General features: G+C 39.1%; 1 protein-coding gene across 5 annotated transcripts in view; it reads left to right on the forward strand.

Moving 5' to 3' along the window:
• Positions 1-7,623, forward strand: part of ABCC4 (ATP binding cassette subfamily C member 4) — a 146,074-nt gene extending 138,451 nt beyond the window's left edge. For all 5 annotated transcript variants that reach the window (XM_027645455.1, XM_027645466.1, XM_027645492.1 and 2 more), the window contains 2 exons: positions 437-571; positions 5,299-7,623. In XM_027645455.1, coding sequence (XP_027501256.1) covers positions 437-571; positions 5,299-5,406 — 243 coding nt within the window. In that variant the 3' untranslated portion in view covers positions 5,407-7,623. The remainder of the gene's footprint in view (positions 1-436; positions 572-5,298) is intronic.
• Positions 7,624-14,038: the final 6,415 nt, after the last annotated feature.

Below are 14,038 nucleotides of genomic sequence, written 5' to 3' on the forward strand. Positions count from 1 at the left end.
TCACCTCCTCTAATTCAAAAGACCTACTTATTCTCCCTTAACCGTCTTGGTGGTTATTGCGTGGTTTTTACCCACAGCTGTTTACTTCAGAGCCCATTTTGGACCTCTTTGTTTCCTTCTTACACAATGAATCTTATAAGCTGTTTTGTTGGCTGCACCAACATTGTATTTCCATATTCTGCATAACTTTACATTGGATTCCTATAGGTGGAATGGCTGTAGGGCACTCTAAAATTGTACAACAGGTCTGTAAACTAAGAAAGTGCTATACTAGTTTGAAGAGGACGTACTTCATTTTCAGGATACAAAATTCATTTTAGTACTCAATTGCATGCATTTCCCCCTTGCTTACAGTCGCCTACATTTGGTTTTTAGTCTCTAACGTGTAGTTTTTAATTTTCTTATGTTAATACATTGGTTTCTGCTGATTTAACAGGTTTTAGATGCAGGAAGACTGAAAGAATATGGTGAACCTTACATTTTGCTTCAAGAACAAGACAGCTTGTTTTATAAAATGGTGCAACAAGTGGGCAAGACTGAAGCGGCTTCTCTGTTTGAAACAGCAAAACGGGTAATTTTAGAAGAAGAGATAATTAAGTTTGTCTGTGTAGTTTGTTTATCTCAAGTTAGCATATTCAGTGTTATAGTAAGCCTTCCACTAAAGGATATGTCAATTTTGCAAGGCAAAACCATCATTTACACTTCCGAATTGGAAGTGTACTTATATACCCCGAGTTGAAAGATAGTCTGGATTTCTTGCCTCCTTTTGTATGTACACAAAACAGTAAGTGCAAATAATATATGACATACCTGTGCTGGGCATTGATCCTAAAAGAACTTCCTGTAAAAAAACATGTTAGGGCTTTTTTTTAAGGACCCACTGTATTATAGTTGGGTTTCAGTACCTATGCATTATATTACGGTCTCTGGGGGTGTAATCACATTTTTACTGTTGTGTATTCTCTTACTTTCTTCTTGTACTCTTGCTCTGTTCTGCACATAGGATGAGCAGGGCTCCATTAACAAACAGCTGTTGAATGTTTTGTTGCCTCCTTGTTCCCTACAAGGCTCTGTGCCTGATTTACTGCTTACTATTCCAATCCTACTCTGAGTACAGAATTATTAATGTAATTGTGAGCATTCCTCTGGCAATCAAAGTGTTTAAGAGACATCAATGGATTAATTTTCATAATATGCCTCTGAGGTGAGGCTATACCATCTCCACTTTTCAGATGGAAAGCTGAAGCAGAGATAAGAAGATTAAAGAAATGACCTGTAATTGAAGAGCTCTTTGACTAGCATTGGCTTGCTTTCTTTTTTTCTTGATAATTTACCACACAGGATGTCCAGAGCAAGATTTTAATTCAGTGCCAACGAAGTTTCAGCATTGCTTCAGTTGAGACTGGCAGTGCTCAGTTTGGCAGCAGCTTGCTTCACGCTCATGCAGCTGTACTTTCAGCGCTCAAGTAAGGCACTGATATTGAGCACGTAGTGACTTAAGAAAGCCTTTTAGATACAAGAGTCAAAGGTCTTTAGGTTTTATGCTTTCCTTTCCTCAAGACACTGGATGTGTGGAGCAGAGCTAGGGGATCACAAGGTCGAGACTGTTACCTGAGGAAAGAAAACGGCAGTAGACAGGGAACAACACATAAAGACAGGAAACAAAATGGCAGGTGCCTATTTTCCAGGAAGTTGGAAAAAAATGGAAGACTGTGCTGTCATGGAGGCTTCATGCTCATGTCTGGATGCTATTTTACAGGACCTTTTGAAGATTATAGAAGAGATTTTTGTGTCTATTCATACTCAGAATTTTTTTTAAGGAGTTTTTCAAGTGAAGCATTGTAGCTAAGAGCATACACTATAAATTCTTGTGTGGCACAAATTGCAGAACTGAGGAAACAGCTTTGTCCGGAACAAAGCTATGTTATGAGTCCTGCTGTCCCTCTCCGTTGCTGCAGTTTAGCTTCATATATTTTATTATTAGAAAGGAATGGGTTAGCTGTGTTTTTTGTGGTATGTGTATGACAATCTGGAGGTTATTTAAGTGATGTTTAAAAGGATAGCTTAAAATTCATGTGACCATTGTTTGTCTGTAAAATGAAGGCCAGCTTCCTAAGGCTTGATCCTTGGAAAGGCAAGAGGTAAGGCTGTCCGGCTGTCATCTGTAGAAATTTAGCCATGTCATGCTGTCGTTCCTTCCCTGCAGCCCTCCCCAGTTGCACAATTGCATTCAAAGATAATTCAAAATGTATAAAAATAATTGCCTGATGTTACTTGCCCATACAGTCATCTGCAGTTACCACATCAATGTTATGTGATTTTGTACAGGAAGGGAAGAGATCCAGGAACCAGTCTCTGCTGAAATGTGGTTTGATGAAAAAGTTTGCTAACTCCCAGGCTAGAAGGCAGATACAAGCTTTAGCATCTGCCAAGAATGCAAAGCATGGTGCTTATCCGCACTCGGCCCAAAAATATGGGAACCGAGAGACTGTATCTCCAGTCAGCAGCTACCCAGAAGCAGAGTTACAGTTCTTTCTGTTTGGAGGACTTGGATAATTCAGGGTTTTTGTTATTGCTGTCCCTTGTGCTTCGTGCATACTTTCAGGGAAATTGCTTAGTCAGAAGAGCTGATTCCAATGGCTTTTCTTTTTAAACTAGTAAGTCTGTTGCATGCATTGCTGTTGGTCTCCTACATTCCTACTGTGGTTACTAAGAACTGTTTCTACGAAAAGCTTTTTTTCTGATTTTGGAAAACAGTATACTGCACATAAAAAGAAATGGTAATATGACATATATACATACTTTTCAAAAGGAGTTACAGTGGGTTGCTAAGTAAAATGGTTTGGAATGTGGCTGTGCTTTGGCAATGATTATTTGATATATTGCAATTTGGACCTGTACAAAACAAACTTGTACCAAGAACTTCTTTCATTCAGAAACTTTCAATGCATTTTCTGGAACAGTATGGATTCTGGATATATCCTTCAAATGCAAATAAAGAGAGACTACACATCTGAAACTGGAAGACTAACTTGGACATATTTGAAGAAACATAATTTAAACAAAACATCTTATGGGCATCTTAGCTAAGCATTGCAAGATTGAGCTGTTGCTGCAGCCTGAGGCTTCTGAATTGATCCAACATCACTGTACATTGCTATTTGCGCGTCTTTCTTGGACACTCAATATCCCCATTTTTTTTGCAAATGTCAAAGAAAACAACACAGGCACAGCTCAAATTGGAGACCAGTGAGTATATATTAACTAGCCTGTAAGCCTGATGGCAATTGGGTTGTGCTTGACATCGTGAGACTATGTTTTTTATCTTTGCTGAGTTTGCAAGAAGCTACTAGGAGAAAGTCCTATAGGAAAGTGAGAAATAGTCTTCAAGCAGTTAAAAGAGAGAAAAAATAAAAGTGCTCAATTATTCAGATAAACAGAAGTTGGTGTGTTCTCCTCACTCTGGGCAGCATTGTGAGAGGCTTTTCTGCAGGCTTTAGTGGCATCAGGATAGGGCTGGGTTTCTGTCAGTTGCATTTTGAGCACTTTGAGGGAAAAATAAGGGTCATTTTATTTTATTTTAAAGCTGTGACAGATATGTAAATATTAAAATACTAGGTGTTACCTCAGTGATTACTTTTAAAAAGGTTGCAGCTCTGTTGGCAGTGGAAGAAACTTGTATAAAGACTTCGGCATTTGATATCTTGAGGAATTGGGCTCAGGGGAAGAATTGCAATGAGACAGTTGAAAAGCAGCTGCCATTCCATTACATCTCTAGTAATGTGCCAAGGTTTTCTATTAGCTTTCCATTAAAAAAAAAATCACATTCAAAAGCTGCACTAAAAGTATGCCAAAGTTTTATGTTTTAAACTGGGAACGGGATGGGAATCCACAGCTGGGGCTGCCGTCTGCAGCGTGTGTGCAGGCAACAGCCTCATTAACTTTCCTCTGTTGCATCCGATTGTGACTGGTTACTGAGGAATGCCTCTTAACAGGACTTCCAATTCTTCTGTTGATTCAAATCAGACTTAAATATTCTTTGAAACTTGTAAAGATGCATATATCCTATGTTAGCATGTGTGCACAAAAGATGACAGCGGTACTTACAGGAATGATTTTATAGAATGACTATTTCTTTTTTATCCTGGGTGTCTTATACTTGTGTTCATGTATATGAAAAGGATATTATTATCAAATAAACTGAACTTTGTTGACAACACTCTCAAATATAAATTGCAGAAATGTTTCATAAGCTGTAGTCAAAGCAGTCTGACTATGAAACCTAACTCATGACACATGTCAGCTTCGGAAAGATAGTGTATTTTCTGTTTTTAAAGACTGGAACGAAACTTTTCACATTCTTTTTGGAAGAAAAAATTGCATTTGAAGTCCTTTTTCACCCAAACACATTTTTAGATAAGAGCACACAAGTCTTGACATTATTTCATTTTGTTATGCGCATCTGTCAAGGAACAGAGATATGATACAGCTGCTAAAAACAGATGATTGTGGAACAGTGAAACTTGACAGCATTTCATTTCCTTTATGTTCTGATTATACATTTATCAGGAAACCTGTATCTCTTCTAGTTGAGCTAGAAATTGGTAGAATTCAGGAACTCAAAGGCTTGGCAAAGAACTGTCCTATTATTTGGTATCATCTTACGTTTTAGAGAAGTTGCTTGGTTGAGTCATTGTTAAAGCTTTTGCTTCTTCTTTCATTATTGTGGTTTGCTATCCAGAGATCACATTTCTATAGGCCCTATAACTGCTCTGCAGCACAAATTAAACGCTGGGGTATTTCATACATATACTTCGAACTTTCAATGGTTGTCAATCATAGTTTGTAAAATATAGGGATTACAACCTGATTTTAACATCCAAATCCATTGTGCTCATTTTATGTGTGAAAATGAGAAACCCTTGTGCAGACGCAAGATTTCACAGCTTCTTTGTCGCCCTGTTTTTAATTTATCTCATGTTTTGAGCTAGTAAAATGATTTTACTTATCAGTCTAATGTAAAGCAATAAAACATATCTATTTATCTGAATTAACAAAATTTGAGGGGATCTACAAGTTGTGTGGGATTTTCCTCATGTTTTGTTGTAATGGAAGATCATATAGTAATTTTACTACTTTTTCAGTGACATACAGTTACTGAAAGCAACTAACCTGAAGTTCCTTTGTGATTCCTTAAGGATATGTATTTATCTCTACTCTGTTTATCTTCACAAGTTTTGTTTGAAGCTGTAAGGTGTTTGAGGCATAATTACTCACAGAATCTAATATTTTTTCTAGGTATACTTCAGTAAGAATTACCCAGAAGTTGTTCAGAATGGTCAGCTTGCCACAGACTCGTCCTTGGATCCTTCCTCAGGATTATGCGTAACCGAAACTGCACTGTGATTCCTAATAGCCTTAACTGTTTTCTATAGAATGTAAACCTGAGATCATCTAAACTCAGCGACAATGTTTGCAAGTGTCAACAGGAGAGGAAAGGGAGGGGGTGATTCTTTGCACTGGACATCCTTCTTATTTAATACTGAGAAGAAAATTTTTACTGTCCATTTCTTTAATTTCAGTGCAATATGTTTTTGTTTCCAACTAATAATGTTTGTATTGCTAAAGAAATTAGGCAGATTCAGTTTTTATTTGAAAGTTATGTGGTAGAGATCTCTTTTATTTAAACGGGTGCAGGACACCTAAGTCTAGAGTGCATATTTGGAGCCTATTAAAATAATTGGAATGTGTCCTTTTTTTCTTTTGGAGATATTTTGAGAACAAGGAAAACCAAAATTTTTTCAGTGTCACTTTTGTGTCTAAACAGCAGATTTGGTAGTGTGCAACTTAGTTATCCAGAGCAACTGTTTTTCTACCTGCTATAAGTAGCTATGCAGGTTGATAGAAAAAAGACTTGAAAAAGCCAAAAATACTTTTTGTTTTTGATAGCAGAAAAAGTACTCTATACTTATTTTTTGATAAATAGTTAAAATAATGCTGTTCAAGATGAGTGTAAATACTAGTTTTATTTTGCTAAAATCCAAATACTGAAAAATCAATCTCACTCTTCTGTACTATAGAAGAAAATTACCACATTTGCACTGAAGAAATATTTAAATAATTTAACACACATTCCTCTTTTTATCCAGGTTATCAGAGAAAAAAAGGTATTAAAATAACTTGAGGAAATGTTTGAATGACATGTCATTATACCTAAATACCATGTAGTACAAAGTTATCTGCAACACAACACATTGAAATGTATACATTATTTGCATTTATTGTGCCTTAATATTTGTGCCTTCAAGCCAAAGCTGTAACTGCAGGGTACACAACAAATTCATTAAACATATGTTAAAAATATGTAACCTTAGTATGTTTAAAGTTTTGCATTAGGGGTTCTGTTGAACTTAAGCTGTTTGAAGTTACCATCCTGCCAGAATAGGTAGGAAAGTACAACCTGTAGTTTTGAATGGCTGTTGCTAGAGGAATGCAGTGAGAGAGAGGGGTTCAATATTCATAAGTTATGTCCTGATTCAGCAAAGCACTTTAACACAAAGGCACTTTTCCCATGTTTGAAATATAAATCAAGCAAATGCTGTGCTGCTTCAGATTTTTTCAAGTTTAGTGAGCTACTCTTTGAGGTCCAGTAGAAAATGCATCTATTCATCTTGCTGTTTAAAGGGCACAGGAGAGACTAAAAGGCAAGAGATCTCTTCAGGACATGGTAAATACTGTGCTTTTTAAAATACTGAAGATGCTTGCTATTACCTTTGTAGTGCCAAACAATTGTTATTTACCCAGTGATTGCCCAGTGGTCTGTAAGTAAGGCAAGCACAAATATTTCTCATTTCAAGCAGTTCTACCAGAAAGTAATGGAATCAAATACAAAGTTACCCTCTCCTTACTGAGAAGTAAATTGAGGCCAAAGCCTGTGCCTGAGCACAATCTCTCGTCTACAAGGACTTTTTCCTGCTCAGGAACCAGTACCATGGTGAGAGGCAGAATCCTCGTTCCCCTGTTGCAGCATCTTCCCTGCACTGTGGTTTGCTGTCCTACTGTGAGATCCCAGGAGAGAGGGGATCCTACCTGCAGTGCCACCAGCCAGGTAGAAGGGGGACAGGGGTGCTTTGGAGGTGGTGGAACAAACATCAGATACCTAATTTTGCTGGTAACATCCTCTCACATCATTAGACATTGTTAGGAGGAAGTTACAAAATGAGATGCTCTTGTCCCTAGCCTTTTTTTGTCAAGTCCTAACACTTCTTTTGTTGTGTGTAGCAGCTTACACTGTAACAAATTCCACTAAGATCAGTGGAACTGAACTTCACACAGCGATGTGCAGCACGAGGCTTGTGCTACATCTGGTGATAAATATCAGACAGTCAAGGGCAGCTACCAATTCCCAAGCCACATGGCACAGATGGGCTCGTGTAAGGAGTGCTTATGGCTAATCCTTCTTAGAACACACCAGCCACGTCCACTCTTCTGTGCTTCTGGTCCTTGGTCTTCCCTGGGCTCATGCAGTCCACTTATGATCCTAACACACAATTATCTCATGTGTTTCGTTGTGATTTTCTTTTCAATTAAAGTTGTCTGAATTAAAGATAGGACTGTTCTGCAGCTCAGCAGAGTGGTGTTTGCATTGCACAGGTATGTGAAGATGTAAAGTGCCTCAGTATGTGAAGTCACGTGGGATAATGCTGGGGGACTGTGTAGCATGAAGAAAGTTCAACCTCACATGGTCTTGTCTGTAATTGCCTTTTTGGCAAGGATCCGTGGATCCATGTCCAGACTCTTCTCAAGCTTTGTCTTGGAGAGACCTGGTTGGAGTGGTGTGAAACAGAGCTAAGGTGAGCTGACTGGTAAGGCAGTGCATGGAGTTGGGAGCTCGACCTCATTTGTTTATCTTCTTTTTTTGAGCAGTGTGAATATATTCAGAGTCTGTGTTTTACAAAAGTGTATTCTTTTTATTTCTAAGTAGTTAGTTCTTACAAGAGAGTAAGTATGATGGATAATATAGAGACTTTTAAATCAGAGAACAGTATATTCTCCTGGCCATACGTACCTGGAGTTTATATTTTTTTATCAGAACCGAGGAGATATGCATGTGTAAACCAAGGGTATAATTACAGTTTTAGTTCATTTCAACTATGAAATTAATCTATGGTAAGTTGTATTTCAGAGCAGAGCTCCAAAACGCTGGCTGCTGCAGACTCACTGGTATGAGACCCTGACAGATCTAGCTATCAGTCTGTAAGCTAGAATTACTTTGATACTGTAGTTTTTTGAATGCGCACAAAAATGTTAGGTATCTCTGAAAATGCTGATTCTGCTTCTTCACATGTTTTGGCAGGGCACTACTAGCTGAAGGTATCAAATATCAATATAAGATGAAACAAACTTTTTACAAAATCACACTTAAAACCCATAAATTGCTGAGTAGAACAACTGATAGTCACTCATGTCTGTCACTGGCATTATATAATTTTTCTGATTTAAAGTAACAAAACTGTTTTACTCAGGAAATTGTTGTTTAGTTTCTTTTGTTGGTATTGTTGTTGGTACAACTATCAACAGATGTTTTGTTCAGATGTTGATTAAGATTGACTGACCCATTTAATTTCATTTGAGTAAAAAGGTGTAATGTACCTGAATGGTAGTGAAAGTCTTGGTCTGTTAAATGAATAAATTACCTTTCCAGCAAGGTGTTTTATGTTTCTTTATAAAGAAAAATCTAAATAGTTCTAAACTTCCACTTTGAAAAATATTGTGCTTTATTTGGAAATAGCAAAGCAGGTTACTGTAAGTCACATTTCTTCCTGGGGATCTCAGAAAAAGAACTCAGTCTTATGAGTTATTCAAGCCTTTAAAATGTTTTTTCACCATGAGGTGCCTTACAGTATTCCAGAGTCTTGTTTCTAATAAATATAATTTTATACAGTGAAAATCATCAGTTACAGAACTGTTGTTTCTTTGGTGTAAAAGTCTAGGAACAGCCTCTACTTCTGTCTCAAGAATTGTTTTTTTGGCTTTTGTTTTGATATCTCTTTGCTCCACCCTTCTCAAAGGACCACTGGGAGCCAGCAAAACATGGTGGCATTTTCAAAGCCAACACAGTTAGCCAGGATAGGTTATTTCATGTTTTGCTTATTTTAAGGACAAAATTCTCTTTGGTGAACTGAACCATTTGCCAGATGGGCATAATCTTCTGTGATACCATTCATACTGCCCTTTGGAAGAGGGAGGACCTTCTGATCAACCTCAATAATGCTGGTTGCGGGCTCTTTTAGCCTTGCCAAAACATTTGAAATAACATTGCAAAAAGAGTCAGAAGAGGACAAAAGCAACTGTCTTCAAAATATCTCAGTTTAAAGTTTGGAGGGGGAAAGAAAAAGTTGAAATCACTTCTTTCCTGCGATAGTGATGAGCATCTGACCCTCCAGCGGAAGAATATGGCTTTCTGTGTATGTTTTACATTCTGTAACAGTGCACTCCATTTTCCTCATTTTAACTCTGGTTGTGGTTTGATTTGGTTCAGTTCTTGCATTTGTGTAATTATTTGATTTTGTTATTGCTGTGGAATGATTTCTTTTGTGGACATTCACATGACAACTGCTGTCATACAATAAAAGGCATTTCTCAGAAGCGTGCAGAAGTCTGTTGTCATTGCAAATGTGTGCTTGAAGGCAGAAACGCTGGGCAGAACTAAGTTGGGTCATGTCTGAAATCTCCAAACACCTCTCAGTGACATCACTAACCCAAAGAGCTAAAAATCCTCCTCTTGGAGGTATAACACAGAATAATAGATCCAGTTCGGTTTTACCAGTCATCTCCAGTGTGAAATCTCTCAGATCACATTATCAAGCTTTTTGCTTCAATTGCTAAAAAGTATTGCAAATAGTTTTTCAAAAATTATGAAGGAAGAACCACTGCAGACACAGTGTGGTCTCTACCTCAAGCAAGCTCAATAAACTGGGCAGGTGGAAGGTTAAAGGACACAAAAGTGAGGTGGGTTAGCAGCACAGCTCCAAAATCTGATGTCATCTCTAAATCCTGTATTTCTGTCTGATGAGTTTGTTGCTTAATTTATCAAGACAGTCTAAAACTGTCTGTTTCTGAAGATGCTGCAGAATTTCTCCCTGAGTCTTCCAGCTGTCTCAAGTACTTCAGTCTGCTGTTTTGGTGCGGGTTTTTGGTGTGGGATGGATGAGTTGTGCTTTTGTCAATAATCCTCCTGTGCAGCAAGTTCCACAACTTGGTGCAATATGAGTTGTTATCTGTCCTTTTATAACAGGGAATATGTGTTAAGAATTTCTCAGGTTTCTACCAGAAGCCTACCTCACAACCACCATGCAGCTATCTTAGTTACCTCTAAGTGGATTTGGCTTAGGTTGTCACAGCACAAGTCACTTGTGATATGTACAGTATCCTCCCAGAGCAAGCACTTGCCAAATTCACGTGCTCCCATTTAATAGAGCAAATCCATTTAAAAGAGGATGAGGAAGATTTGTTTTTCTTTGCCTGAAAGAGAGCTGCTGATAATAAGCAAAGCAAAATATGTGTTTTAGGCATTTGCCCACAAAACAAACATTAATTTCATAATCTTGGCATTCAGAGCTGGTTCATGGATTTGGAGCAGTATTAATGTACATAAAATCAGGACCATACTCTGATGTATGAAATCGTGTTTCCACTGCCTGCACCTTGGCACCACTTAACTCCCAAATTTGCCTGAAATCAATAGCCTCAGCTGTTTTGAGATACAAAATGCCTTGTGGATCTTAGCCACAGATCCAGCACGTGCTGAAATAACCTTAAGAAGAAACTGGAGGTAGTCCCACTGCCATTCAGGAGCCAGAGCTTACTTTTAGGTTGCTGGAGGGGCTCAAGGCAAGGTACTGGGATCGTACCTGTTTTCTTCAAACACATCTGAGTTAAAAGCTGCACCATAACTCTTCTCTCTCCTGCATGGGATACGCTGGTTTTTTAGAGCATGCTTTTGAGAAGTGGGAGATGGGTGTTGTAGGCTTTCCTTAGCCTGAGACACTTGGGTCTTTCCATCTACTGCATCACCGAAACATAATACTGAGAATCTTTTTGATGGAAATATTTGTCATGAGTGAATGACGTGGGGGATTGTCTGCACTGGGACAAAGGAAAATCCCAGATTTGAGTCCCAGTTTCAAGGAGTATTTATGCTTTTTATTCAACAATTGTCAGTAGAAATACCAGGAGGAGCTGGGTCTTCTCCTCCAGGGTTCTCACATCAGCATAGCTGGGGTCTCCTTGGGCAGCAGGATCCATGTGCTTGTAATTGCTCCTGCTCTCTTGCCCCGGTGGGGTGGTGGTGGCCTAGGCTGCAGTTCCCATGACATCGGTCTGCTGTTTGCAGCCAGTGCTTTAGATGTTGGGCAGCTCCACCGAAGCAAACCCGCTTCTCCTGCCTCCCCAAGGACGTTGTTGCCCCGAGCACCATCACTACCATGTGGACCTCTGCTCTGGATGGGATTCTCTCTGTGCCCAGCTGTTCCTACTGCAGTTGCTCCTAACACAAGGGCTCTGAAATACTAGCTGAAGTTTCTACATTCACTATACCCGGAGAATAACGCTGAATTTGATGCCTGAAATATGGCTGGTGGGTTGTGTCAGGCACATGAGACTTACAAAGGAGCTGCGGTGCATTTTTTTTTATCTTTTTGCCCTTTTGCAGTTTTGGAGACTTGCAATGGGAAACTAAAGTAGGTGGAACAGTGAAAAATAGTTCCTTTTGTTTAATTCCAGTAAGCTTTGTACCTCACAGTTCAAGCACAGATAGCAAATGAAGGAAGGAGTTATTTTATCCTGAGTATAATTACCTTATGGCATTAAATTGAGTTGGGTGGAAAATGCAGCCTCAGATTTATTAATTAAAATTTCATTGTCAACAAGAGCTGCTTCTTGAATATTAGAGGCCCGGATTTTCTTTTTAACATAAATGCCAAGCACGAATAGGGCAAGTGAGTGCTGTTGAACTGTCTTTTGAAAACATTGCCAGGATACCAAAAAAGAGGATTTCTCCCTCCTCCCTGCTCAGCTGAGGGGATTTTCCCTCGTTCTGTACCAGGGGGAATGCAGCATTGTATCAAGAATATGGACCACTCTGTGTTTTGGTTGATTTAACATGTATGCACTTTTGCAGAGTAGTGATTTCCTTGAGTGGAGTTATGCAAGTAATTCACTGTGAGTCATTCATGCAGTGAATTAAGTGCCTCTTCCCACAACCAAGTCGTCTCCTGACAATCTTTTTTTTTTTTTTCCTTTTTTGAATTACTTAACAAATCCTTTTGCAATTACTTTTAAGCATTCTGTGTAGGTCACGCGTTTATGTATGTGGTCAATGTTTGTTGATTTTTTGAGTCATATTCATAATAGAGAAACTACATAGTGTTTTCTCTGTATCTGTTGGTATAAATGTCCATACCTGCAAATTTAAAATTTTGTTTTCATCTGGTTTTGGGTGTGCATGCATATGTTCATTTCTGTGAGTATCCCTGTCAATAAAACTGGATTTACTTGAATGGCATGTCACATCATGCATACACATCAACACAAAAGGGAAAGGAATCTGCATTTTTCAAATAGTTTTATGGAAAAGTCTCTGCTGCCATTTCTAGCAGCAAGTGATAGAGACTGTCATGGCCTTGGGAGAACAGGAGGGTGCCTCTGCTCATGCTGAAAGAACGTAGAGAGCAGCAAGTTGCCTGCAGTCTGCTGGGATGGAGCAGGGCTGACAGGAGTTTCCCTGCACTGGTGTTATCTGTATAGGTTCTTTGAGTATTTCTGTGCTTGTAAGAAGTTACAACAGACACTGAGCAGAACCAGTTCACACTGCTGAAAGCAGAAAGTGAAAGGCCAAGTGCTGCTGGTAAGCAAGAGCAGATGTTTATCCTGTGCCAGGAAGGCTGAAACCTGTTCCCCACAGGAGTTGTCCTTATGAGTGCGCTGGCGGATTGCACCTCTGCCCCGTTTAGTAATTTGGCTTATTTTGGAGGAGGAGGAGCCTTCCAAAAAGGAGAAATTCTTAGGGAGAGCTTCGTAGAGCATGAAGGAAGCAATAGCAAGGTTTCCCTCAGAGGTCTCCAACTCACAGAAAAAAATGGCAGTCTTCTGCTCTTTTCAAGTACTGGATCCTGCAAGGCTCATGAGTGCTCTGCAAGGAAGATGTAACAGCTACAGTGCTTAGGAGGACCTCCTGATGGGCTAGTTAATTGGCTAATGGGGATGCCTTTCCTGGAGTCAAATGAATGTGAGTGCAATGATTACTTAATAGAGAGGTGTAGATCTTTGGGAGATGACTTCACTGGGCTGCCAAAAGGAATGGGCAACAAACCAGTTGGAGCTGCTGATGCTGTTGTCACAGATTTACCAGAAAGTCTGCTTTTCCTTCCAGCTTTTTTTTTCTTCACCTTTTTTTTTTTTTCTCTAAAGAAGCGATTATCAGCTTAACCTTTCCCAGGAACTGATACTAAGGCAAACTTCTATCAGATATTACTAAGTGTAATGTGCCTTTTCATGACTTCTCCTTGGACCGTGACAGCTGCCAAGCTCACAAAGTATTTCAGCCCTGTTACTGTAACTGTGGCTACTGTTGTTGGTAGCTGTTCAGGACTTTCATTTGCCCGTCCTAAGGGGACTGTAATAAAGACTGGCCCCTGCTGTTAAATTGTTTGCATAATTCCTTTTTTCTTTTCTTTTTCTTTTTTTTTTTCTTTTTTTGACTGGGAAAGTTGATCGTAGACTGGGAGAAGTATCAGCTGTGCTAGAGTTTTAACACCAGATCATATCTGAGTGATTCAAGATGAGTGTGTCCCTCTTCTCTAATCCATTGCCTTGAAGTTGAAAAAAGCGCCTGATTTCCCACTTTGATTTCTCTGGACGACCCGTAATCCCGAATTTTAGTGAGGAGCTGATTTATTGACTAACATCAGGGAGGGGACATTAATTCCTTGTCTGCCACCCAGCATGCCTGATTGGAAAGAAAGAAACCTCCTCTGCT

Source organism: Corapipo altera, unplaced genomic scaffold (assembly GCF_003945725.1).
Source record: "Corapipo altera isolate COAL_440 unplaced genomic scaffold, ASM394572v1 0, whole genome shotgun sequence".
NCBI lineage: Eukaryota > Metazoa > Chordata > Aves > Passeriformes > Pipridae > Corapipo > Corapipo altera.